This window comes from Theropithecus gelada, chromosome 20, assembly GCF_003255815.1.
Source record: "Theropithecus gelada isolate Dixy chromosome 20, Tgel_1.0, whole genome shotgun sequence".
Classification (NCBI taxonomy): Eukaryota; Metazoa; Chordata; class Mammalia; order Primates; family Cercopithecidae; genus Theropithecus; species Theropithecus gelada.
In genome coordinates this window covers 29,298,962-29,326,117 of record NC_037688.1, presented here as the reverse complement: position 1 = coordinate 29,326,117, position 27,156 = coordinate 29,298,962, and the positions used below count along the sequence as shown (strand labels likewise).

The window sequence follows — 27,156 nt, the reverse complement described above, 5'->3', positions numbered from 1 at the left end:
TCTGAAAGGCAACTCATGCTAGGTCACCTTTGAGCTTCCCATTGGCTGCTAAGGTTCTCTTGATGCATCATCGATTATATGTTCTTCACGACTAAACATCACTTACAACATTATTCATTAATTTTTGCAGAACCAAATGGAATAGGAAATGCCTAGAAGTGACATGTCTGTGACCTGCACATTATAATGTGCAGTTGTGAACAGACTACCTCTCTGGGTATCTTCACATGAAACGGCAATCAAATTAACTTCTTATTACTCCACTGCTAAAATAATGCTAAGGAAGAGGTGAGAATAGTTCTTTTTGGTGGTTTTTCCTCTAATGATCAGGAAAGGGCTTTGGTGTTTTTTGTTTGTTTGTTTGTTTGAGACGGAGTCCCGCTCTGTCGCCCAGGCTAGAGTGCAGTGGTGCAATGTCAGCTCACTGCAACCTCTGCCTCCCGGGTTCAATTGATTCTCCTGCCTCAGCCTCCTTAGTAGCTGGGATTTCAGGCACCTGCCACCATGCCTGGCTAATTTTTGTATTTTTAGCAGAGACAGGGTTTCGCCATGTTGGCCAGGCTGGTCTCAAACTCCTGACCTCAGGTGATGCGCCTGCCTCGGCCTCCCAAAGTGTTGGGATTACAAGCGTGAGCCCCCACGCCTGGCCAGGAAATGACTTTCATAACAGCACCAGATAGTCAAAAGTAGGACATCACCATCACCGGCACTATTTTGAAAAGTTTTCATATTACAGTTAGATTTACATCTTTACACTAATTAGGCCATGTTTATAGTGGTCACTCAGGGGCATGCTTTCAAAATCTGCAGTTGTAGCAATATCATGTTCAAATGCAAAACCCACATTCACGAATCAGCAAATCCATCTCAACATTTTCTTGCTTTGAAAATCAAAGTATCCACTGAGAAACTCCTCCATTACAGGGCTACCCCTAGAGTTGGAAATTGCAGGTTCAAATCTCATCTCTGCTCCTTACAAATGGCATCAAGTCAATTAACATCTTTGAGCCTCAGCTTCCTTATCTGCTGATGGGAATGTGCCAAAATTTTTTTTTTCCTTTTTTAAAGAGAGAGAGTCTCCCTCTGTTACCCAGGCTGGAGCACAGTGGCCTGATCATAGCTCACTGCAACCTCAAACTCCTGGGCTCAAGTGATCCTCCCAACTCAGCCTCCCAAGTAGCTAGGATTACAGGTGCATGCACCACCAAGCCTGGCTAATTTTAAAATATGTTTTGTAGAGACGGGGGTCTCATTATGTTACCTAGGCTGGTCTCAAACTCCTGGCCTCAAGCAATCCCCCCACCATGGCCTCCCAAAGAACTGGGGTTAGCGGTGTGAGCTAGTGTGCCTGGCTCCCTTTTAAAACAAAAACAAAAACAGAATTTGTTATGAGGATGAAATGAGACACAATGAAGGTAAGAGCAATCTAGTCCATGACCTGCTCAGTAAAGGTTTAAAGAATTTGAATAATGATTTCTTCACATAAATGGTTAGCTAATCCATACCTCTGTCCCCTGAGGGGAGAGAGGATGATAAGGGAGGTTGAGAAACATGTTCAGCACTTTGGGCTATGGTCATGCCAAGTCTAAGGCAGGGACAGTACAACAAAAGTCACAGAATGAGGACTGTTTTCTGACATTTCCAACTCTACACTGGCTTTCTCGTCCAATAACACAGTATCTTGCCCATGTTACTGCGTCACCTTTGACCCTGGAGAAAGACCATAGGGTGCTGCTTCTGGCTGCCTTACCGTCATAATGAGCTTCTCCACGCAGTCAGGTGCCACGCTGTGGAGGTGGGTGAGGTGCAGCTGGAGGTGGATCTTGTTGTTGAGCATGTCCTGGCACAGGGGGCAGCGAAGCATGGGTTGCACTGAGTGCTGCGTCATGGCATGCACCCGGAGCCGGTTGACGTCGGCATTACTGTACTTGCAGTAGGGACACTGGTACATCTGTGGGGAACATACCCACTGCTTTGAGCAATTGTGTATGCCCCCAAGTCCGCCCACCCAAAAGTTTGTTCCCTACCAATGTCTAAAACACCTCACCTCCCCACCAGCAGAGTCCCTTCCAGCCTCACCTGCTCCGGTTTGGTCTCCTCAGCTGTTTTTGGTCGCTTCGAAGAGAGGGGAGACTCTGAGCTACCTGGGAAGGAGATGCGTTTGGAGGTTGCAGGAGAATCTGTCAGCTCCTTCTCTGCTTGGCTGGACGATGCTAGAAGAGAAAGTAGAAGATGCAATACAGCAGCCAGACCAGGCCAGCTCCCAGAGGGTTTGTGTTGGGTGAAAATCAACATTCATTTATAGCACAGGATTTTCTTAAAACACCACAATTCAAGAAGGATGAACATCCGGACTGATTTATCAAGCATGTTGGAAAAGAAGCAAGTGTTTCTTTCTCCCCCATGAATTTCTGTCACTACTTTAACAACTGAACATTAGGAAAAGAAGGCAAAGAAATGGAATAAAAGGCTCTGGAGTTGGATTAAGTTAAATTCAGTCTGTTCTAACCTCCCCCAATCTAGACACAATCTGCTGGCTTGTGCGGGGCAGTAGGGCTGAGGGTGGGTGGGAAAGTCTCACCAGCTGCTTTGCCAACCTCAGTACCAGACATGCTGTGCTTCAGAAATCTAAGAAGAGATGTGCTCTCAACTCTATTGTCCCTCCTCTTGGAATCACAACATGGTACAGCACCAGCAACATGAAAAATGTGATTTGAGAAAGGTTCACATGAGTATCAGCACACCAAATATGTGGGGGAAAAAAATCAAGTTTGGATTCAGCAGTTTGCTTTTGGGGAAGAATATAATTGAGGAGTGGAACTAGGCAGGGCCTGAATCCAGGATATAATCTAGCCAATGCTCCAGACTCAAGAGTTTATTCAGAGTGGGTGGGAATAGGGAAAGTTTCCTATCAGCTTGCCCAAACCATGGCTCCACGCCCCTCTTGCCTATACCACCAAAAAACCAAACACTAATTAAAGAGGAGCAGCCCATGAGGATTGAGTAGCACACAGCATGTACAGAAGTGCTGGTGGAAGGAGTTCTCTGAAGGTTGGAAAGGAAACATTTCTTTACCTTCTCTATTGTTAACCCTGATCAGTAAGCATTAGGTTAGGATCAAGGTTTATAGTTAGGAAAAACCTGCTATCTGCTCCTCCTTCTGGTAGAGGCAAACACTTTGATAAGAAAACAGCCAGGCTGAGGGTTTATCCAGGATAAGCAAGGCTCCTCCAGTTTAAACACAGTGTGGTTGGATCTGATTGTTCCATAACCTGGTCAATATCTGAGTGTTGGCTCTTTCATTTGTTTTGAATGTGGGACTCCATTTTTCAGAATTTTGCTTAAAGCAGTAAGAATAAAAGTGGTAGTGAGAAAATATACATACCCACTGCCCTCATGAAAAAATAATGTGACTCAGCATTCAGGTCACTGAATTAGAAAGCCCAATTTTTATTCCCTGTTAAACTGCTTTCTTTTTTACCCTGTCTAGTTATCTGTCATGTATTTCCATTTATGCTTGGGTTTGAAATTTGTTCTGATGTGGACACCAAGATGCTGTCATTACTTTAATAAACAATTTTAGAAAATCAATTGTATTCATTAAAATCATAAGGCCACAATATAATTTTGAAAAGAAAAATTTGCCAGATGCAGGAAATATATTCCAGGAAGTTGATGCTCTTCCCAGAATGCACATATTGTGACCTTTAACCCCAGTGTCTTGGTAACCTGGTCTACATAAGTTTGTAGGGCATCTATTATTTAAAAAGTACAAGGACAAGCATATTACACACAGATCCTCCTCCTCCCAACACACACATTCATAACAGTACTTTAATCTGTCTCGAATCGACTTCAAACCCATTTTGCTCTTAATGGGAGTTATTCATTTTCACTTGAAAGGTAATACATGACGGCTGGATGTTTAATGTGATGGACTGGCTGCCGATTAACTAGGTGCTGTAACATTCTACACCAGTTCCCCCATGGCCCACTTCCCATCTCCTGGCCCCGCTCAGACCTGATCCTACGGAACGTTGCGTTGGCAGGTTTTAGACCTTGCAGTGCGATGGGCTGCTCCTGAACACGTCTACATTTGGAGTCTAATTAATGTTTTCAGGAACTTAAGTTCCCTTGCGCCCATAAACTTCCTTATTCTGCATCATTTTGGTTTTTGCTTGGTGGTTATCTTCTACATATTAACTCTTCAAATGTATTCTCAACATGGCGTGGGTGAGCGCATCAAATAATACTTTCAGTGTTTATTCGTCACAGCCATTTCTTTACCTTCTCTACTGTGAACCCCAATCAGTAGGCATTAGGTTATGTTCAGGGTATATATAGTTAGGAAAAAGCTGCTGTCTGCTCCTCCTTCCAGTAGAGGCAAACTAAGACATAGATTCTATTCCATACACCCATCCCCATCTTTTTGTTACTCTGCCTAACTAAAAACAACACCTGTTTTACAGGACTGTGACTGCCTTGTAAATGCCCTCAATCTACCTGCCCCCCTACTATGGAATGAGTCAATTGTGCACTTGCTCAATAGTGTGGATGAATGGGCACCGAGGCTGAGACCACCCAACTCATCTCTCTCCCAGAGCTGAAAAGCAAACACAGTAACCCAGTGCAGCATTAGTTTCCTCATAGGACCAAAGAGTCCATCCTCTTCCTTGAATGCTGAACACATGATGAATTGTGGTGAGGTTGCAGAGGTGAGAATTCTGGTTTCAGAAGCCACTATTCTTTCCCCCTGCATGGAGAGGGGAACTTCTTTTTTTTTTTTTTTTTTTTTTTAAACTCAAACTGCTCTGGAATTCTAAAGCTTCTTTTGTGAGCTTGAGCTAAGGACCCATTATAAAGTGTTTTAAAAAATAAAATCACCACTTGCTCACTCATTTCTCTTTCTTCCCTGTATACAACAGCCCTGCTTTAACATGAAATGCTGCATCCACTGGTGCACAAACTTCAGGTTCATCTCCTTTCTATCTAGGACAATCTTCATCTTTATCAGATCAAATCTGTCTAGAAGTGGACATTAGCCACCTGCAGCTCACTGGCCCCTTCTCTAAAGATAAAGCAATGCCATTCTTATAACAGATTCTATAAACATCCAGTTACAATCTCATTGTGTTTCCGTGAGTAATGTGGGAATGGCTCGTAAGAATTAACTATGGCTGACCCATGCCCCTCCCTTAATTGACCTTAGACATTAAAATGTCAATCCCTATCATGCCATGGTACCAAAGTCGTTACAACATTTCTGTAGACGGGCAAACAGTTGTGCAAGTTCTGGTCAGGTGCTGTGGCTCACGCCTGTAATCCTAGCACTTTGGGAGGCTGAGGTGGGCAGATTACTTGAGCCCAAGGAGTTCAAGACCAGCCTGGGCAACATGGTGAAACTCCATCTCTACAAAAATTAGCCAGGTGTGGTGGTGGGTGCCTGTAGTCCTAGCTACTCAGGAGACTGAGGTGGGAGTATCACCTGAGCCTGGGAGGTTGAGGCTGTGGTGAGCCATGATTGTGCCACTGCACTCCAACCTGGGTGACAGAATAAGACTGTCTCAAAAAAAAAAAAGAAAAAAAAAGTTTTGCAAGTTCTCCATCAACATGCTAGATGAGAGTTTATCACAGGCCACAGTGAGAAGTTCTCTCAAGTTTCTTCTCTCTGAACAACTTCAAAAGGGCGAGAGTCTCAGAATCAATTTCTACGTCAGTTCTGTCACTAGCATACATCATAGGCATAAGTAAATGAAGTTGATGAATACCAAGAGAGAAAGTACTGTAGTTTCCCACTTTGAAGGCTTTTCTAAACTTAAAGTCCAGAAGACATGTCACAATATACAAAACACTCTTAAAAATCAATTACTGGTCTCTTTAAGCCTGCTATGATGTCACATAAGTGAAATGGAAATACATGCACTCCAGAGACAAGACATAGTTCAGACAATTGCTGCCTGGAACGTTTGGTTTATACTGGCAACAAAAAAACAAACAACTTGAAGCGTTAGTAACTGTACTGGTTTGTACAATAATGACAAAATGATTTGGAAACAATCTAGATATCTTACAGTAGGGCATGGTGTAAGTAAACAATAGTACAGCCATTCTACTGAGTATTAGAAGACATTAACACTGACTGCTATGAAGCAATATGGAAAAATCATTGAGAATGCAAATCAGAAAAGAAGATAAAATGTGTACTATCTCATGTTACAGCTATGTAAAAAGCAGGTATTAGAAAAAAAGACTAGAATGATCATTGTCTTTAGGTGATGACATCAAGGACCACTTTATAAGTTTTTCACAGTCATTTCATTTTTAATATTATAGTTATCAGTTAAGTTCAACCGTCCATGAAAAAGTTGGTATTGGCTCTATACTGTGCAAAACATCAGATGATATTTTTTACTTTGCTGGTAAAAGCAATTTCTCTCATTTTGGCAGCTATAAAATATGAAAATATGTGTTAAATCTCAGAGAATCTTCCACAGGCAACATGTTGGGCTCCTGGGATTTCAAAGGGGATAAAAATGTGGTAAGGAATCATGCAACTGAATGCACTATAGATGACAAACTCTATAAAGCTAGGAAAATGGGATATTGTGACAACGAAATCCTGGGTCAAACTCCTACTCAAACTTAACCGGATGTGCTCGCTATGGATTCTACGCCACACAGACTTTCTAGGGAGTGAGAAAGCACTTGCTCTGCTTGTTAGTGTGACGGTGGCCCTACCCAATGCGCGCTGATGAGGCACAGGAAAGACTAGCATGTCCCTGTTATGGAGTTCAGAAATTCAAAAGTCGGCTTTCTGGGCCAACAGTCACCACTTCTCCTCATACTGTGATGAGTTGGCCAACTAAAACTCACAAAGACAAATACTGAGAGAGACAAACCTGTTCATGATTGTCTATTTTATCCTCTTGGGCTCCTCTGCATTCTAGGCAAAAGTATTTCATTTCAAAGGGAAGCACAGTTGTCAATACATGGCTCCCTTAGGGGGAAAATCATTTATGCATGGAGACACCAACTTCCAGATATCCTTTGATTTTATCATATTTGTTTTAGAAGTATTTAACCTCTAAAAATAATTACTTCAAAAGTTACCCCTCTACTCAAGCTAGTTAGAGGGAATAGGGAAGAGAGCTGATAAGCATTCATGCAAAGTTTTGTTTGAAATTTGCAAGAAATGGTTTTATTATATCATAAGCATATAGAATAATTAAAATATGGCTAGCAAAACTTCATGTAGAAAGTGACTTACTTTAAGGAACAGTATCACTTAGAAAGCTTGTAAAGTGGCCAAAGACGGTAAAAGCACAGCCTTTCAACATTCACAGTCCCTTATAACTTTACCTGATAAAACCATTCTTGCTAGAACAAATTCTCATGTGATCCCAATCTTTGCTAACAAATTCGACATCCGAATCACTGAAATTCTGGCCACGGAAAACTTAAGAGTTGTCCTTGCAATCCCAGTGGACTTTAATGCCAACACAGGCTTCATTTCTCATCTAGTAACTCTATACAACTCTGAAGCCAAGTAAGGTGTGGAGCTGCTGCTTCATCAAAGATAAACCTGAAGAAAAATTGCAAGTGAAGTAAATATGGAACCTTAAGGTCCCTCATTTTCAAGATATCCACTTGCCCTCCAAGAAAACCAACATACTGGCAGAATTAGTTTCTGTGTTTCCTGAGCAAAATTCATCTTCTCATCACTCAACACACCAGTGAGCTATTGGCATGGTGGGCATCCTATGATGCAGACCAGTAACCCTCTGGCCAGCAGCCTCCCTCCCTTGGTGAGATATTGGGCAGGCACTGAGGTGTCCACGTTACTGGGAAGTTTCTTTTGCATCTCTTCATGGTAGAGTGACTCTTGGAGGTGGTAATCACCAAAGTGCTGATCCTCTTCCTTTCTGGGGTCCCGAGGTGAGCCCACTGAGGGCCTGGGATGCTGCCTGACATTTGAACCTTGTGGAGCATCCAAAGGCAGCCACCACCCCCACCTCTCAACTATCAGACTCTTAGCTAAAAAGTATCACTGACAGCCCCTCCATCTAAACTTCCATCTCCCAAACCAGCAACATAATGGAGGAACCAATTAAATGATTATTAATTCATGCTACTTTCCGTAAGCCAGAGGTTCTCATCGCCTTGCATTCCGTAAACCAGCTTGCCACCTGCCCCAGAAATTTACAGCAATCTTTTCTCTATCTCCGTTGACTAGCGAAAAAATAAATTCACACAACTCCATACTCAATGTCTGAGTTGGGATAACTATTCCAACACACAAGACATATATGTATCATGAGATCTGAAAATGGTCCTTCAGCTCATAATTAAATGGAAGGTGCAATGTGTGTTTCCCATAGCTCCTCTCTCTCAGCTTCTCATACCTCATGCTCCCTCTAGACAGCACAAATGCAATGTTTCCAGAGGGTCATCTGTGCTTCTGGATTTTGTGATCTTCTGACTTTCATTGAAAGTAGAGTTACTCTTGGCATTTGCTTGCAATTCCTTCCCCAGAGGACAGGCTGGGCTTTCTTACTCAAATCTCCTGTGGAGCTACTGCACTTGATAAGTGGCCAAAGATCTGGCTAAATTTTCTTCCTCCCCCAATAGAGAGAACAACAGTTCCTTTAAAGAATCTGCTTTCCTGCCAGCTTGGTCTTTAAACATGCACGGTCTCATTCTGCCTCCAACCAAGCACTTAGAGATGTTTCAAAGAGGAACAGGGGTAGAGGGGAAGAGGATTTGTGTGAAGCAGATGCATGCACATGTCCACTCAGCAGGGGGCGGTCTTCATGCCACAGCTAAAAAGGAGCTGAGGCTTCTCTCTTCCCTATCCAAAGGAGCAGGATCTGTCTCAACATCCAACCTGGTGAAGTTAAAAACCTTCTATTCAAAACACAGTCTTATTCTCTGGAAATGCAAGCTATCTTGTTCCCATATATCCCTAGAAAACACCTACCCCCAAAAGCAGAATATGCCTACACAGGTATGGCAAGACACAGAGGTTCCATCAACTTCACAGACCTTTTGTTTCTAAAAAGGATTTCAAAGAAAATTTGATTTATACTACACATAGTTATAAGAGTTACTCAGGGAAAGGCTAATTATTTTTCTTCTCCAACTTAAATATGAACAAAATAGGTCAGCACTTTAAAACTCCAGCAGCTCTTAGGTGTTGTTATGATTTTACTTTTTGTTTGGAAATAATTATAGCTTCACAGGAAGTCACAAGAACAGCATAGAAAGAGCCCATGTATACTTCACCCAGGTGTTACTTATTAAGCAGTTTAGATAAAGATTTCCAGGTCTTCAATCACTCTTCATCCTGACCCTGCCTCTCTGGCTCCCTCCCTCTCTCCCCAACCCCCAATGTTGCTTACATCTACCAAAACCTAGGGCCCTATGCCTGTCATACACCTTCCCTGTCCTTTAGGAAAGCTCCATGCCTCCCTAACCCAGCAAGGGCTCAGGACCTCCTGTCTAGTTAAGAAGTAGATCTCAAAACCTCACGCTTGTCACTGAGATCGCAGCCTTGAGGTTCAGCAAATGCCACAATGTGTCAGACTCCCAGGCAGGGTTCATTGAAATACAGATCACAGCCCCTGTCCTAAGGTTCTAATTCAGTAAGTCTGGGTCAGATAATTTGCATTTCCAGTTAAGTTCCCAGGTAATGCTGATGGTCTGGGGACCACACTTTGAGAACAGCGGTCAGAGCCAAGGCTTTGTGTAATAGGTAGGAACCACGCTGCTTTGCGGTCTAACTAGAATTAAATGAGAGGGCCCAGCAAGCATGGGCCAATCTGTCAGTCCATTTTAAATGACTCTGATGACATGATACTCTCATCTAAACTCAGGGATGATAGCCAGGTCCGGTCTCATAGCCTAGATGTTTTAAAATACCCTCAGGCCACCTGTTTACTCTAAAACAAATGCAGACACCTTCAAAACCAGAAATTCAGAAGGAATAAGCTCCACGTGTTCTGTTAGCAGCGTAATCCAGAAAAAGGACAGACTCCCTTGTTTACAGAAATCTCTTTATTTCCACATGTCCTATCCTGGAGAGCCTCTGTGAAAAGGGCGCAGATACCTGTGGGCTCCTTCCACCTTGCAGAAAGAGGAAACATCTTTTTAGTGCTGGCTTCCCTAGGCCAGGCACCTGCGGGCCTCAGCAGCTGAAGGCCCTCTATGCTTCAGCTCTGGAAGGATGCACAGATCTATGCTAGCCCCCATTTGCACAAGTCAGCAATCTGGGAATGGGGGTTCAGGCACCATTCTGTGGGGCCTCTGCTTTCTCTGCAGGAAGCAGCCTCTCTGGCAGGCTCTGGAAGCCTCAAGGTGGGATGGTGGGCACACAATGACCGGTGGGTGCTGCTGCTTGCTCTGCGTATTTGGGGAGAAAAACAGTGCTGAGCCCTACATCAGAGACATCAATCTGTTGCACTAATTCCTTGCTGAAATATGCATAAGGCTGCTTAACCACACTGATCTGAGTTCCCAAAAGGCCATTTCACATTTCAGTTTCAAGACACCTTGCTCCCTCTGTGTCAGGTTTGCAAATGAACCACCAGTCAAAACAGAGCCACCACCTGGTTTAGACCAACATCAGCTGTTGGTCTGTTTAATCAATTATAGGCATTGGACTGCCACCATGAGCCTGGCTCATGCCAGGATTTTGGAGGCCTGCTAAATATTCCTGATTTTGACTTTGACCTGATTCCTGACTTTGACCTGATTCCTGACTTTGAGGTACTGAGTCAACCTGCCTGTCTTTGGCCTCTTGTTGGTTCCTGCAAAATACGCTGTCTTCCCCTGGCATGGCTTCCTGCAGCTATGGCCATGGTATCTTGTGAGGATGGGTGGCCACAGTCCAGGGACACACTAGGGGGTCTGCACTTATCATGCTTCCCTGTGGCTTTATTACAGGACTGTGAAGACAACCAGAGCGGGAAGGAACCTCAGAGACCTTTGGACCAACAAAGGAAAAAGCCCAGAGGTGCAGGACCTAGATCAAAACCAGTGGCATGCGAATCATTCTGGGATCGGGCCAAAGTTAATTAACAGAGGACCATTCAGTCTCCACCGAGTCAAACAATAATTAGGTTAGTTAGGGTCTCCGAGCCCCAACACAGTCTAGACTCTGAGAGACTGCAATATAGCAATATTCTTCTAGTTTCTTCTCCATTCCATATCTGTCTTCCTAAAATACTAAATTTTATGAGTGAAAGTGAACTTGTGAACATAAACAGATAAAATATGGGTGTGTGTCCAGAATGGTGACAGATACAGAGAACTGCTGAATGTAACTTATCAGACCCTTACAAACTGGTCTTCCCTCGTGATCCACCTGGGGTTTGTTTTTCCAAGTCCAGGTTCCACAGGAAAGTGTAAGAACTTGTACTTAGGGAAGAAAGACATTACTCAGGTTCCTGCAAGGGTGGGAAATGGGAATGATTCTCCACTTTCCCCTCCAGATTTAAGCACTACGAAGACTGTCAACATCTTCTCTTGGTATTTTGTACAGTACAGAGAGATAGACGCCCTACATTGAGTAATGTTTATATTTAATATCAGTGCTGCTTTCCATCTCCATTGAGTTCCCACATTCAGCTCACTCACAGTACTCCAAAGGCCTAGGATAAGTGACCTGTGTGAAAGTGCAGGGAGGTGGTTCTGGAGCGCCTTCAGGGACTCCTCAAGAACTGATGTTTTTTCACTTGTTTGCCTAAGGCCAAGTTCTCTTCACCCGAAGGCATCAGTCAGCCCCCCTTGCTAGGTAATAAAGCACAGTGCTTTGTAGCGCTGGTCACAGTTGGTTCAGATCCTGACTGTGTAACCTCAAGCATCCTATCTGACTACACTGAACTTTCCGTTTCCTCATCTGTCAGTGGGGTAACACTGACTACACACGGTTTCTGTGCCGCTAGCCAGAGATCAGGCATATGACGCCTACCACAGAGTCTGGCACGTGGTGAAAGTGCAAACATTTGTTGCTATGGTTTCTTTTTTGGAAGGATTGGAAAATAATACTGGTGGGGCTATAAAACCATAGAACGAGGGGAGAAACTTGTTTATTTTTGCTTTTTTACGGGCTTTCCAGTGAAGACCGGAAAGCCTGCTAGACAAATTCTAAAAGCTGTAACACTGAAACTCGGTTTTTAGGACAAGCAAAGGCACCCTAAATTTGTCTTTTCTGTATACCAGGATGAGACAATCCTATTAACCCATGGATTTAATGTCTACAAAGCAGAAAGTAGAATAACTTGGACTTGAAGGTACTTATGTCATGCTATTTTACCAATTGATTGTTAATGAAACATCTGAACAGTATTAAGCACTTGCTAGGTGCTAGGGATTACAAAAATCAATGGTTGCCACACAGCTCCTGACCATAAACAGCTGACAACTCTATCTGACAAGAGAAGCACAGAACTTAAGTTCTCCTCCTCCAATCTTCCTGTAAGTAGAGAAAGTGATAATGTTACATGTTCTTTGGCTTTATAATGTAGGAAATGTATCTGACTCAGAAGGCAAATTGGGGTTTGAGTGCAACTCTGACACCCAAAACTTCCCAATCTATGAGCCTTACTTAGTTCTCGAGGCTGCAAAACGAAGGTAACATTGGACCCAAGAAGAATATGAGAACCTAATGAACGTGCTCTAATATCCCCCACAGAAAGGCACAATGGTAATTTTTTTTTTAACAATCATGATTATAATAACAGAGGTACTTTCTCATTGGCACAAAAATTAAAGCCAGAACAAAGCAGGCAAGATTAACATGGCCACTCTGTAAGAATAATATGCAAATCTATAAGGTATTTTCTATAGTGATGAACAGTGATTTGCTCCTTAATCTACATTTTCACTGCCCTTTATCTATACCTTGATGATAGTTCTCATTATACCGTGTCATAATTATGTGATTACATATGACAACACTTCTAGAGTTTTTTTTTTTTTTTTTTTGCATGTCCTGTACCTGCCTTAGATATATCTGTGCAAGAAAATATTTGTTCAACTGATGTAGTCCCTATCTCTCTTATGACTTACAATATAAATTCTCAAAGCCAAGACCTTTGAATTAACTGGAATTCGGGCAAGTCCAGATATACACCACAGCCTGTATCTATTTTGGCTTCCCAACATAAAAATAGTTCATGGTTTGTTTTCAATTGTGAGACAGAATTCCGCCTGCAGTGACTTTAAGCAGCCAAGTATACTGGAAGTGGCCTGGAAAAAAAAGAGTGGGGAGTGAGAGAAGGGGGGACAAGCTGACTCTGAAAAAGCTGACACAGTCACACAATTCCCATCTATGTGTGAAAACATAAAACCAAAAACGGTTTCCATTGGCAGGACCGTGAACCACAAAGGGGCCACGCACAATGGGCTCCCAGCATTCCCTCACATGCACCCTACTGCAAAGACAAATTTACTTTTGGGTGAGGTGGCAAAATGAAACCAAGCACTGGAAAGATACAGAGTTAGGCCAAAATGATTTCTGTAGAGGTGTGGTGGTGGTGAATGGCCTGGTTTCTAGTCAGCAACAGGGTTGGGATATAGGTGGCCACTCAAAGGCATCCATGTGAGTCTCCAAGGAATCCTCTGTTGATGTCCTCATCACACTGGCTCTGATACCACAGTGAGTCTGACCCAAGAACACAGAACTAGGTAAGGGCATATGGTGCTCTGACACCCCATCAAGAAAAGTAGGCTTGGTGCTGCCTGACCTCCATCAAGAAAGGCTTGAACCTTTTATCCAGGGTATATTAACTAGCCACAGACAAGGAAAATCTTGGAAAGTTATCAGCATTCCAACTTTAGTAATTAATATGCTCCAAGATTCTATACTACTCTACAACTCTCCCTCCCCCAGTCATATTTTATGGAGCTCCAGATTGTTAAGAACCCATTTGGTCCAACCTGCCACTTTACAGATTTGGAAACTGAGGTCCAGAGACTTGAGGTCACAAAGGTAATCTTAGTGGCAGAATTAGGCCTTGAACCCAGGGCTTCTGACTCCTGTGAGTCCTGTGTTTTTCCTAACACATGTTTCCTCTCAGCACATACCTTCTTTTGTCTTTAGAGACTCAATTTGGAAAAAAAAAAAAAAAAAAAGTATTTTTTCAGCCTCTTTCCATTCTTTGTCACAGATTATATTTCAGGCACTAAGTTCCCCATACAAAGGCATCTCTATTTATACAAAGCTGTAAACAACAGGGAAAATAGGGGGAGGGCTGGTAATAGATTTGCACCAAGATGTGCCCGACCTGCTTTTTTTCAACCTTAGTAATTAGAAAGGCAGCAGGTCTGAAGGAATTATTCATATGTGGCAGGAGCCATACACTATACATTTATGTTAAACATGTCAAATCCGATTGAAATCATGCCTGCCAGCACCATATTCCATAAACATTCTTTTCCCTAACAGTCACCCAGACCTCGCCAGCCCATTAATACTTCCTTTAATAGCAGTCTTCCATAGATTCAAATCAGGTATGCTCCACTACACTAATTGCTGTGTTAGGTGAGCATCATAGATTTAAAAAAATTAATAAAGTAAAATTCCTTCAGGCCAATCCTTTAGAAAAATGAAAACACTCAAACTACCATTCTAACTCAAAAATTTACAAAAATATAAACATGAATGTCAGTTAGGGATTTCTGAAGCACTGCTGTGGTGTCATTTCAAGTTGAGCTATTTCCCTGCTTCCCTTCCAACCCCCATTTTTTAAAAGCACCAATACCCTCTGGTCATCTTGTCCCAAATTACCTTAACTAGACTCAGCTTGGTGCTCTGTGGCTGGAAACCATGACGACTACAGGAATTAAATAACCATCTTGCTATGATTCTTTGCCAAGAGTTCAATTTTTCCCCTAATTATTGGTGATAAAGCATCACATTAATTGTATATCGCTTAACTTATTGCAATTAATGATTAATTGGATAATCACTGCATTAATCATTGCTCAGTTGATGACATGGGGGGGCTCTTAATTCGAGAATACACACATTCAAATCTATTCCAGTAAAAGAGAACAAGGGTCATTTTCATGTTTCAAAAGAGAAAACCACAAAGTTGGACAGTGGCAATGGCTGTGCATTAGGGAAGAGAACAAAGAACTTTCCTACACCCCTCATTGGCCCACAGGAGCACATCACACTTTCCTTGACAAGATGTGCCCCAAGGGCCTGTACATGTGCTACCACTCACCATCTTGGAACTCTCAGGTGGTTGGGACTAGTGGATATCCCTTGTCCGTGTTTCACAGAGGATGTACCTGAGCCGAAAGAGGCCAAGTGCCTCAACCAAGGTCATATGCTGGCTGGTGGGCTTCCTGACTCCAAATCTAGAGTCTTTCCACATCACCATCCTGCTTTCAGACTGAGCACAACACCAACTCCTTACAAGATATATATCCATGGTTGATAATCCAGTTCATTTTGAACATCCTGGACGTTGTCGTGTTACTATAATCACTGTACAATGTCAGGAGACTTCTGCTCCTTATACTCAGACATAGATGAAAACTAGATCAAATGATCAAAGTGAAAATGATCCTTCTCTGAGAGATGGTATATTGGTAAGAGCTTGGGCTCTGTCCTAAATTAGAATAAGTGGAAAAGCCAGTGTGTAAATCTGCACCTGTCTGTATACCTTTTGGCAACTTGCTAGAGTTTCTAACCTTCCTTTTATTCACATCATGGCACACACAAAATGATGGCAAACTGGGATAAACAGATGAAGCAGGACCTGTGCACCTGTGAGCAATTCACGGCATGCCTGCTGGGAAGGACAGGTGTGAAGGTCTAGAATGGTGCCTGGCACAGGGTTAGAGCTTTATGAAGCCTTTATAATTACCGGACAGTTGCTATACCTATGATGCATTCTTTCAGGGTTAGTTTTGTTCCTTTTGGGTATCCATAAGCTGCATGTGTGGCTCTTTAAATTTAAATTGATTAAAATTAAATACAATTTAAAGTTCAGTTCCTCAGTGGTACTAGCCAGACTTTACAGGCTCAATAGCCATATGTGGCAAGTGACTATTGTATTGTTCAGGTCAGATACAGAACATTTCTATCCATATCGAAAGTTCCATTCAACAGCACTGATCTATAGTAATATTGCTCTGACAACTATAGGCGTTCCTAAAATCCCCAGAAGAGTGTTAGATTCCTTGAAGGCAGGCCCTATAATCTCACTGAATTTGTGATCAGTAGAACTCTGCCCAGTGCCTTGCATGGGGTAGGGACCCAGCCATTGATCGTGGAATTGACCCAACCTTGGTTCAGATCACTATCTTGCTTGCTGTGCTGCCACCCAGGGTAAAAGACCTGCATCTGAATAAAAGAATCCCAAAGAGGGACACCCAAAAAGGAAACCAGGAGGCCCACTCCAAATGTAGAAATAAGTAGCTGAAAGTGTTCAGTAAAGATTACCCATTCCTGCACATACCCCAAAACTGCAAAATCAATAGCTGAGAAAATGCCAATTATCCAGGCCCATTTGAAATATTATTAATCTGCATCATGAACAGCTGCTAATCAACATAACAAACTGTGAAATCACTATTTATTTACTTGCCAGGAGGAAGCATTCCCCATCACGTAATCAGATAGGAACAGCTTAATTTAGGGAGAGAATAGAACAAACGTAGATTTTTAAAAAATATATAAAATACTAAGAATCCAGAAGAAAGCTCAGAGGAGGTTGCTGGCACCTATATCGATTCCAAGATCAAACTGGCCCAAGTACCTTAATAAAGCCTGTCATTACACACTCAGATACTATAGACAAAATTATGCTTCAGGTCAAAAGAGGATCATCTGCAGGAGTAGGGAAAGAATTTTCCCTTCTCTCTTTACTACTGTGCAGCTGACAAGGTGCACCTCTGAGTTATTCATTCAATCACTCATTCATCCATTTTCTGTGTGTCTTTTGGAAGTAAAGATTAAGTAGGTCTGTTGCTTGAATGACTGCATGAGAAACGGGAACCTTATTAAGGACATTCATTTTTTATGGTGCTTATTTTACGTCTTTTAGTAGTCTCCTGACTGCCTAGCATGTCCACTAGTGCTCTGAAGACACACTCCCACTGAATCAGAAACATTCTGAATAAGATTTAATTGAACTGCTCTCAACAAAGCCTGCCCTAAACTGGTTGGAAGGATTAGAGGAGCACATATTGAGTGGCTATCATAGGGCAGCACATACAGTAGGGGCTTTGCAAATGGTGGCTCCTGTTTATTATTTCTGTAGTGCCTTAGCACACAAAATGCAGAAAACATATGCACCAAACATCATTCGCACGATCCCACTAAATCCTTGTATTTTGCGCCTCCCTCAGCTCAAAATTCCGAGGAGCCACATGCTGCCTTGCAACAGAGGACCCAAGGAGAAACTGCTACCAGTTTTCCTCATCTTATATATCACTAAACCATTAAACAAACAAACAACTTACATAGAGTTTACAACATGCCAAGCACTGTTCTGAAATAATCCTCACAGCAATCCTAAAGAAATAGCTACCATTTTTAATCCTCATCTCATCTGAGGAAACTGAGGCACAGAAAGGTCAAGGTACCTTGAGTGGGGTCACACAGCTAATGAGTGGCAGAGTCAGGATTAGAAATCAAGCACCCAAATCGTGACAACAAAGGACAGATGGCCCAGAAAGTCACCCAGTCGTCAAACTGTGTTTGTGAAATCCTTTTCCCCAGCTCACTTGGTGATCTGTTTAACTGCTATCTGAGCCATTTGTTTCGCTCTCATTCAACGTTGAGGCAAAACCAGGATCATGGTCCAGGCAAAGCCCCACAGGAGGATACGTCCCCCACTACATTTAGGGCCTTCCTTTGAGCACAGATGGTCATCCTCTATTCCTCGGTCCTACCTTACACATCCTCCTAGGGTGTTTGGCCGTAACCCTCAGTGTTGTCTGGAGTTCAGGCTTCTGGACACCACACAGGCCAATCTGAAGGGGAACGCTAAGCACGGTGGGCAGCAGAGTCCACCTGGTGTGCCGTCCATTCATTCGGCTGCAGTATGGCCCTGTCTCTGTCTCCCAGGAAACACTGAACAGTAGTGCATCGCCCGCCCTGCATATCCCTCCCGATATTTGGGAACTATTGTACTACCTCTCTAATTTCTCTTTTCTAGGCTGAATGACCCATTTCTTCAGCTTCTCAAAGGCAATATTTCTCAGCCCTTCAGTCATTTTCATTGCTCTCTTCTGGCCTCTCTCCAAGATTCTGTATCTTGTTTAAATAGTGAAGGCCAACATTGAATATGATTTAAGAACAGTCATGCCTGGAAAAGTAACAAAGGCCCAATGAATATGGGCTCTAGAAAGTAAATACTTTCTCAAAAACGAAAGTATTGTAATATTAATCATGGTAGTAAGAATTAGGTTGATAAAATAAAATCATTTTTGTTGCCTGTCACATCATTTCCTCTTATTTTCTAAAAGACTTAACTGTCCCCTAAGTCTTCTCTGAAGTGACTTTGCTCCTCCTCAGAAACCCTAAGCTTTTTTAGTCTCAGCTCTTCTTCCCTTCAATATAGAAATCTTATCATCTTGAGAAATGGCCGTCCTCCTTCTCTCAACACCAGTTTTTCCAGAAATAGCACTTTCTGTCTTGGCTTCTTCAATGTCTTCTGCTTTGGGTAAGATGTCCCCCTTCCTGGCTGCACTGCTTGTCTCCCCTTTGGGTGGTTTTCAGCATGTGAGTGCTCACCCTGGGGGAGGGGGAGGACAGGAAGAATATCCAGGGCAGGCACCACCTGTGCAGGGCCCTGCCCAGGCCCCCAAATGCAGGACAAAGATCACCCTTCACTGCTGACTCCCTTAGAATTTTTTTTTTTTTTTTTTTGATCACCCAGGCTGGAGTGCTATGGCATGATCTTAGCTCACTGTAGCCTTGACCTCCCTGGCTCAAGCACTCCTCCCACCTCAGGCCCCCAAGCAGCTGGTACTACAAGCGTGCAACACAATGTCTGACTAATTTTTTGTGGACACAGTATCTCACCACGTTGCGCAGGCTGGTCTCGAACTTCTGAGCTTAAGCAATCTGCCGACCTCAGCCTCCCAAAGGGCTGAGATTACAGGCGTGAGCCATTATGCTCAGCTGAGAATCCTTCCCCCCCGCTCGCTGAGATAGAGTCTCACTCTGTCACCCAGGGTGGAGTGGCAGTGGCTGGCATGATCAGGGCTCGCTGCAGCCTCAACCTCCAGTTGAGGGTTCAAGTGGTTCTCCCACCTCAGCCCCCCGAGTAACTGGGACTACAGGTATGTGCCACCACACCCAGCAAATTTTTTTTTTTTTTTTTTTTTTTTTAATTTTAGTAGAGACAGGGACTCGCTATGTTGCCCAGGCAGGTCTTGAATTCCTGGCCTCAATCCTACCACCTCAGCCTCCCAAAGTATTGAGATTCCAGGCATGAGCCCCTGTGCCTGACCCTTAGAGAATCTTGAGGCTAAGAATCAGGGGTGACCCTGATCAAGTTCCACATGACAAATCCCTCCACTGGCCTTGGGAGCAGGTGGGACCAGCGACTGGACCTTCAATAGAGGAAGAATGACATCAAGGGCATTTTGGTGAAGAGCCACCAAAGAGAGGTGACCAAAACTGAGATGCTCTTGCACAGAGCTTGGCACTTACCTGGATACTCAATAAACAAGTTGGCTTTGGTGCCACTTAAAAAGCTTAACCATTAAAACATATAGTATAATATAGTATAATAAAGGAGAATAAAGGTGACTGCTCAAAAAAGCAAAATGAAATCCCCCTCCCACATGACCAAAGCCAACAGAGTTTTTCTGGGCAGATTAAGGATGTGTCTGCTCCCTGACTTGTTAGCTCCATTCTTCCAGGGAAGGAAAGATTAGAAGGTTCGAGGGCAGCCACGCACACTACCTGCCCACTTGCCCTGGTCTTTCTCGCCTCCACCCTCTTGCTCCTTAGCAAGCTCCTCTGGATCAGCAGCTGTTTCATTGGGTCCTTCAACATCTTCAATGGCTTCTTCTGAAATGGAAGAAAAACATGTCAAGGGTTAAAAATAAAAAGAAGATGAAGGACTTTTGGCCCCTATTGCAAAGAACTGCCAACCACAAAACAGACACCAATGACTCGTCCCCCTTCTCTTTCCAGAGGCCCCTGAGAGGCTGACTGTGCTAAGGATATACCAAGGTCTGGGTAAGCAGTGGGGACTTTCCTTCTGGGTAAACAGCTGGTATGAGGTTGTGACTTGCCCCAGACATGTGGCCATTAGGTATTTCCAGATAGATTCTGAATGCTTCACTTGACTAGTTCTAACTAAAAAACCAATCCTGGCTGAAGCAGCAGCTCCACTTGAATCCCTGAAGTTGCATGCAAGTGTTTTACACTTGAAAATGCAACACGTGGCCACCTGTTCACTTCATGCCTAGCTCCATTCCCAGAGCCTCCCAATGCCGGTCTAGGCATTGGCCTAGACCACCCCCCAGTCACTGACCCCTCACAGGGCTCACAGTGCCTATGCATGTGCCAGAGGGTGTGGGAGTTGTTGGAAGTCATTCAGGTTGTGAAGAGTCATAGAGTATCAGTGATATGAGTTCATCAGTTTGAAGAGTTCCAAAAACCAAATGGCATCTTGTGAGCATGCCAGGAGGCAGTGGTGGGAAGTGAGATTTGTAGAGTAAAGGATAAAAATTTGTAACAGAGTCACACACTTTCTTTTTGAAGCAATTCCATCCTTCACTCACTACGGGTTTAAAACTAACGCAGGAAATGTCTCTCCAGTTCAGTACACAGTGCTACAGTGAAGGCAGAATGATGGCTGCCAACGCTAGGTTGCTTATGAAGTGAAATGTCATTCGGCCAAGTGGGGAAGAAGAGAGTAAGATACTCTAGATACTGAGGGAAAGAAGGGGAGACACTTCTCTCTTGCTTTCCTGGCCCTCTGAGTCACATTATCCAGAGCATGCATTCAGTAAGAATGGGCTAAGGGAATGAATAAAGTGGACAAACCAAGGTGAAATAATTTTAATAAAGATGAAATTATTAGCAGGCTATGAAGAGGACATTTTCTCAGGTGCGCAGGCATGAGGGCAAGGATGCCCACATCTGTCAGTAGACCAGACCCCAGCAAGGAAGTACTGGGTCTGGCTTAAGAACACTGGATCAGGCCTCTGTTGAGCACCGCCAGAGGTCTCTCCAACCCCAATTCTACTTTTCAGTATTTTAAAGTATCATGCCTTCTGACCCTCTAGAAAACAGCCTCTACCCTGACGCTACTTTTCAGTTTTTCAAAGTGTCATGCCTTCTGACTGTCTAGAAAACAGCCTCTAAATGTATCTCACGAAGAAAGTAGGAGTACAAAGAAAATTGGTCTTAAAGAGTTTCAAAAACACTGAGGAAGGAGGTGTCTACTTAGAATCAGATTGTCTTGACTCAAGAGATGACAGAGGTCCAAGGTCTGGAAAACTGAACTAGTGTCACAAACGTTCTTTCTTCCTTACCACCAAGAGGGAGCTTATGAGGCAGTCACTGGGAACACAGGTGAAATACGGTACTGCTTATTTTCATCTCCAACTCATATTCCACATATAATTTCTATGTCTCCTTCTTTGTCTCACTGCACAATAAAGTCAACATCAAGTTTCCCTAGCCTACCCTTAGTTCAAACAGAGAAAAATTAGGCAACCACAGCTTGAAGTCAATCAGTTACAGAGCCCCACATTTCGACACCATACATCATTTAGCAGAGAAAACATGTATAGTTGTCAGTAGAGTAATAACAAATTACACAGCATGACACAGGAACTATCTTCATTATGTCCAAGTGGGATGTTCCGAGCACATTTTTAGGCTTTCAATAAAATTGTTCAACACTATAATAAAATTCATCTTTGAATGGTGACACCAGCATTCGGTCAATGAGTATTATTACATTAGGTCTACCCAGATGAGCTAGGTCCCTTAAAGGATCCTTATTTGTCCTAATACATGCTGTGACACAAAATATCTGTAGTGTTGATACATTTATGCCTAGTGTACCATTACTGGAACACTAAGCTTGTGGGAGTTATTTATATCTTACTGCTGAAGGTCATTGCCAGGGTCTGATTTTTCACACAAAAAAATTTTTCAATCTCTGGCATAAATGGGTTAACCAAATTTGATTAGGCAAAGAGATGGCTCAGTGGCCTCTCATCTCTAGTGCATACATATGACCACCTTAGATGGGGAGAGTCTGACACCTACAAACTACAGAACACCCTGAGATGGTGATGAGCAGTGTCTGAAGGTGCTGCTCAGCAGACATGGGAAGGGATGTACCCACTGGGGGACCATCTCCAAGCCAGCACATTATACAGCCTGCAGCTATCACAGCAGAGCATTAAAAACTCACGGTCACCCGACACTGACCCCAATTCTTTGAGCCTTACCAAACAAATTGTTGAGAAGCTAGAGACTGTAATGTATAAGCAGATCATTGATGCATCAAGCATGGAAACTGCATGTTGCTTTGTGAATATTCCTGGAGCTCTCATTCTGTGAGCCCACTTGGGCCTTTGCTTTCTTCCCTCCCTGCCCTACTGCAAGCAGAAAATGAAGGCAGCTGAGTTCCGATGAGAGGATCAACGAAAGAGGTTATTTCAAGAACTTATTTTGCTTATCTCTCTTTTTTTTAAAAGATTTACAAATCAAGTCCTCTTCTTGAGTTCCTAGGTTTAATATTATCATTTGTGATTCATTCACTAAAAGACTGCTCTATGCGTGGCGGAAGAAGAAATGATTAGGAAAATCCTGGATAAGCCAGCTCCCTTTCAAGGGGATCAGTGTAGTGTCCTCAGCCCCCCACCCCCACCTAAAAACCAGGTCCCATTCAGCCCAGCCAGCTCATCTCTGCAGTTCCAGCTGTGACCTACAGGTGTCGCCCTCCGCATGGCGAGGCCCGGAAGGGCTGCTGGCTGCAGGAGGCAGACGAGTCTGGGACACCTAACCTGAGCATGTGGAAATAATATATGTCTTCAAGTGAACTGTCTGGTCCTGTAGATATAAAATAGGACGTTCATAAGCAGTTACACCATCTGTCTTTATACCATCATCATCAACAGCAAGAGGAAAAATAGCTCTTTAAAATGGATGAAAGCCCAGGCTGACAGTAACCGGAAAACTGTGAGCTCTGAATACCAATAAAGGTAGAGAAATGATTAAAAAACAGAGACGCAAACTGAAAATTCCTCTGGACAGCTCAGGCCCATGATGCTTTGCAGGCAGGGTGTGTTTTATTGGTTCCGAAAGCATAAAGCAAGCTGCTTACCAAGAGCCAGGCCTGGGGAAGGGCTTGGTCTCCCCGCCCTGGAAACACGTGGGAACCAGGGGCAAAATGGCATCCCACTTTGAAACAGAAGTCTGCGTCCACACGCTAAGCTCCTAGGGCTGTTATCTAGGAGCCCTTGTTCTCTTTAGGAATGTAGATTTGATACACACATGCTGGAGAATGGAGGAGAGGTTTTTTGTTTCTTGCTATTTTTCCCCACGGATCACGGATTGCATTCCCCCCTCTTCTGCGAAATCAGTGGCAACTGGCTGGGTCATTATTACAGAGGCTGCAGATTTTTTTCCCCTATAATATCAGCTACTGACAGATGATGGGAACAAGTGAAGACTTGATGGACTGATGATCAGTTTTATCTGGAAAATCCTGTCTTTCCTATAGAAAAAGAGACCAAGACACATAACAGCCACTGTGCCATTTTTAAGGCTGAAACAGACAAATCAAAACCATCTTCTCCTTCAAGCATTTAACGGTATTTCTGATCCCAACCAGAGCACACTAGGAATGCTTTCCCAAGGGCATGGCCAGGATCTGGGAGAGGAGGTCATCCCCACTCCCCTAGTTCCACCCTGGTTCTGGGCAGGAGGTAGCAGGCCCAGTGTCTCCCAGACAGCTCTGTGTTTTAGAAGACACCAGACAAGGTGCCTTTAAAACCCCTGTGGAAGCCCACAGTAGTCTCAAACTGGAGCACCCCCTCCTGTATGTGTTTTCATATTAAAGAGTTAGGGAAATAAAAGCAAATATTGGAAAACTGCAACGTCTTCCTAGGGTCCCTTCTGCCTTTCATTTCCATCTTCAACGGTGACTGAAGGCCTTTAAAAATCTCTTTTCTGGCTGGGTATGGTGGCTCATGCCTGTAATCCCAGAACTTTGGGAGGCCGAGGTGGGCGGATTGCTCGAACTCAGGAGTTTGAGACCAACCTGGACAACAGAGTGAGACCCCCATCTCTACAAAAAATGTAAAAATTAGCTGGGTGTGATGGCACACCCTTGTAGTCATAGCTAACTCAGGAAGCTGAGGTGGGAGGATTACTTGAGCCTGAGCAGTTGAGGCTGCTGTGAGCCATGACTGCATCACTGTACTCTAGCCTAGGCAACAGGCAACAGAGTGAGACCCTGTCTGAAAAACAAAACAAAACTCTTTCCATCACCACCTCCTTTTTACAACTACTTCTCCCAAACAGCAGTTACTTACTAGTGCTTGGCCAAATCCATTCCATCCTGCTCATCAGTCAGGCCACCTGGTTAAGTGCAGAGCCCTCAAGTGCAAGAACTCCAGCAGATAAATACCTTCTAAAGGGGAAAGCTTCCTAGGATAGCTTCAGTTTTCAAGGGGATGATACCCCAGTCCCAGAAAATTTCCCTTCAATCAAAATGGTTTTGCTGACCACAAATGCAAATTGATCTCTTAATATACCTTATACTTAGCATCTTGGTAAAGGTGACTGCACAATTCCCCCATCGGTGGTGAAATCTGCTTCCAAAGGAGGCAAGCGTGCCAACTGGCAGCCCTATGGGAATTTGCACCAATCTTATGAACAACCTGGAAACTGGTTCGTGAAAGCAGCACCAGGCAGAAGCCAAAAATAGAGGTGGCATCACCACAAAGTCAGCATTCAACCCCGCAACCTCACTGAACACACTCCCTGAATGCATCACCCAAGAATATGTTCCAGTTGTTAAAAAAAAAAAAAAAAATGGTACTATTTTCCCAAATAATGGGGCCGAGTGACAAGTCCATGGGGGGTATTCTACGAATCACTTACAAGCTTGAAGGAAGGGGAGTCAATCAATGATTAAGTCTAGTCCCTCTGTTCCTAACTCTTAACAGGATAATGCAGATTAATTCAAACCTTCCCCAAACCTGACAAAGCCCCCATAGTGCCTTGGTGTGATAGAAATTTAGAAATTCTCCTAAGAATCAGGGTATCTGTACCCGAGGCTCTCACATGATCATGTTACTTAAATAATACACCAATCTGTGATCCCCAAAGAATGAAATTGTTCTTTCCTTTTTCTTTGGAGGGAGCGATGTTTGCGGGTGGGGGTGAAATAAAGTGCGTTTGCCTGTCGGCAGGCTCAAGAGCTGAGAAACATTAGCTGTCATGAACCACAATCAAATCAGGTTTGAAATATTTAGCAGTGGCTTGGAAAATGCGGCGGTGCAGCTCTGACAGGCGAGATGTGCACAGACACCCACTTTCCATTATAATGGAAATATCAGGCCTGTTCTGAATATGTATAACCCAGAAAAATGTATTGATTTTTCATTCGGCATTAAAAAAATGAAATAGCCTGCAGCTGTCAAAAGCCTTTTGTTAAAAGCTCATCTTTCCTGGAATGAGGTTTACCAGAAACAAGTTTTAATTGTATATAGGACCTCTTCTTTGAAAAACAAAATAACCAATCTGCTTACTTTGAAGATAGAGTTAAAGCTTTTCCTTTCTCCATTTTCAACCTAATTAACCCAAGGACGACCACTGAAGCAGGCGGGAAAGGCGGGGTACACCCTGACCATCAGGAGTGACATGGAGGGTGGCAGCTACAAGTGGCGTTTGCTGGTGTCTCTGTAGTGGGTGGAAGGAAGGACTCGGGGATGTGTCTCGCTCTCTTGTTCCTCTAACTCCTGTGTAGGTGCGGCGTCCTGAGACTCATTGTATACCCTGGCCAATCACTTTTCTTTAAGCCTTGGCTGACACAACTGGAAAACGAGGGCAGAACACTCTAGCGTGTCCAATCCTCTTGGCATTTTGTTATCAATGGGAAACCTCTACTGGCTGCAAATATTCTACAGAATATGCATGCTTTATTTTGCAAATACAGGTCAAATCAAATCCCACAATATAAAAGATGACTACTAAGGCCTAGACCACTTATTTCAAATAAAATCCAGTGCGTTATAATTCTGCTACAATAGAAACTTATAACAGAATACAATCTGTGATGCTGATAGACGGGCAATTGTGTTGCTCCCAGCTTGTTACTTCTACTCCCGTTTTCTCTCTCCAAGCCAGAAAGGAAGAGGCTAGTGGTGGTAATCTTTGTGACTACACCGATGGAGGTGTTGTGACTACACCGATGGAGGTGGGCCACTCCCTATGCCATTCTCCCTCTGTGACTTTTGGGCAAGTGGAATCTCATCGAATAGTGACCAGAAGTCCTGCCAGTGACTCTCCATGTGCCCCAGCTTATATCCTACCTGTACCGTGACAGCCAGATCCAGAATGTAGTAGCCTACTCTGCAGCATCCCTGACACATCTTCTCAAATATTTACTCTGTGGTTTTATTCCATGGTGTTCTTCCAGCCCTGACAACCCGGCTAGATGCCCGAGAGGTAACTTCCAAGCAGTTAGGTTTTCTGGGTGACAATGCCCTGCCTCAGAAATTTTCCCTTAAATCAAGGTGGTTTTGCTTACAACATGTACAAATTGTTCTCTTCACACACCTTACACTCAGCATCTTAGTAAAGGTGACTGCATGTTCTCATGGATGTGCACGGAAAAGGGAATTTACCAATCTCCGTGGAAGTCCTCTGTGGATAATCATCTAAATCAAAAAAAAAAAAATTACCAACCAACTTTGCCCATTCCGTGTTCCACCTCTTAGCAGAGTATATACATTCACTGAGGAAAATGCCACATCACAAGAGGAAGGGCCTGGGATCCAAACCAACACTGATGAGTGGGACATCTTGAGCTAACCCTATGGTAGTCCAGGCAGGAAACCTCAAAGGGGTGAGACTGAGTGCAGATGTGTGTAGGGGGTGGGGGCAGGGGAAGCAGGCAGGGGCTCTACAGCTGGAGCATCTATTTA

General features: G+C 43.5%; 1 protein-coding gene and 1 non-coding gene across 3 annotated transcripts in view; both read right to left on the bottom strand.

Annotated features, from left to right (window-relative positions):
• ZFHX3 (zinc finger homeobox 3) overlaps positions 1 to 27,156 on the bottom strand; it is a 277,781-nt gene that overhangs the window by 27,583 nt on the left and 223,042 nt on the right. For both annotated transcript variants that reach the window (XM_025370486.1, XM_025370485.1), the window contains 3 exons: positions 19,961 to 20,041; positions 2,080 to 2,213; positions 1,751 to 1,951 (listed from right to left, as the gene is read on the bottom strand). In XM_025370486.1, coding sequence (XP_025226271.1) covers positions 1,751 to 1,951; positions 2,080 to 2,213; positions 19,961 to 20,041 — 416 coding nt within the window. The remainder of the gene's footprint in view (positions 1 to 1,750; positions 1,952 to 2,079; positions 2,214 to 19,960; positions 20,042 to 27,156) is intronic.
• Positions 12,103 to 12,162, bottom strand: LOC112614851. Its single transcript, XR_003117162.1, has one exon. It is a non-coding gene; the product is annotated as a U7 small nuclear RNA (small nuclear RNA).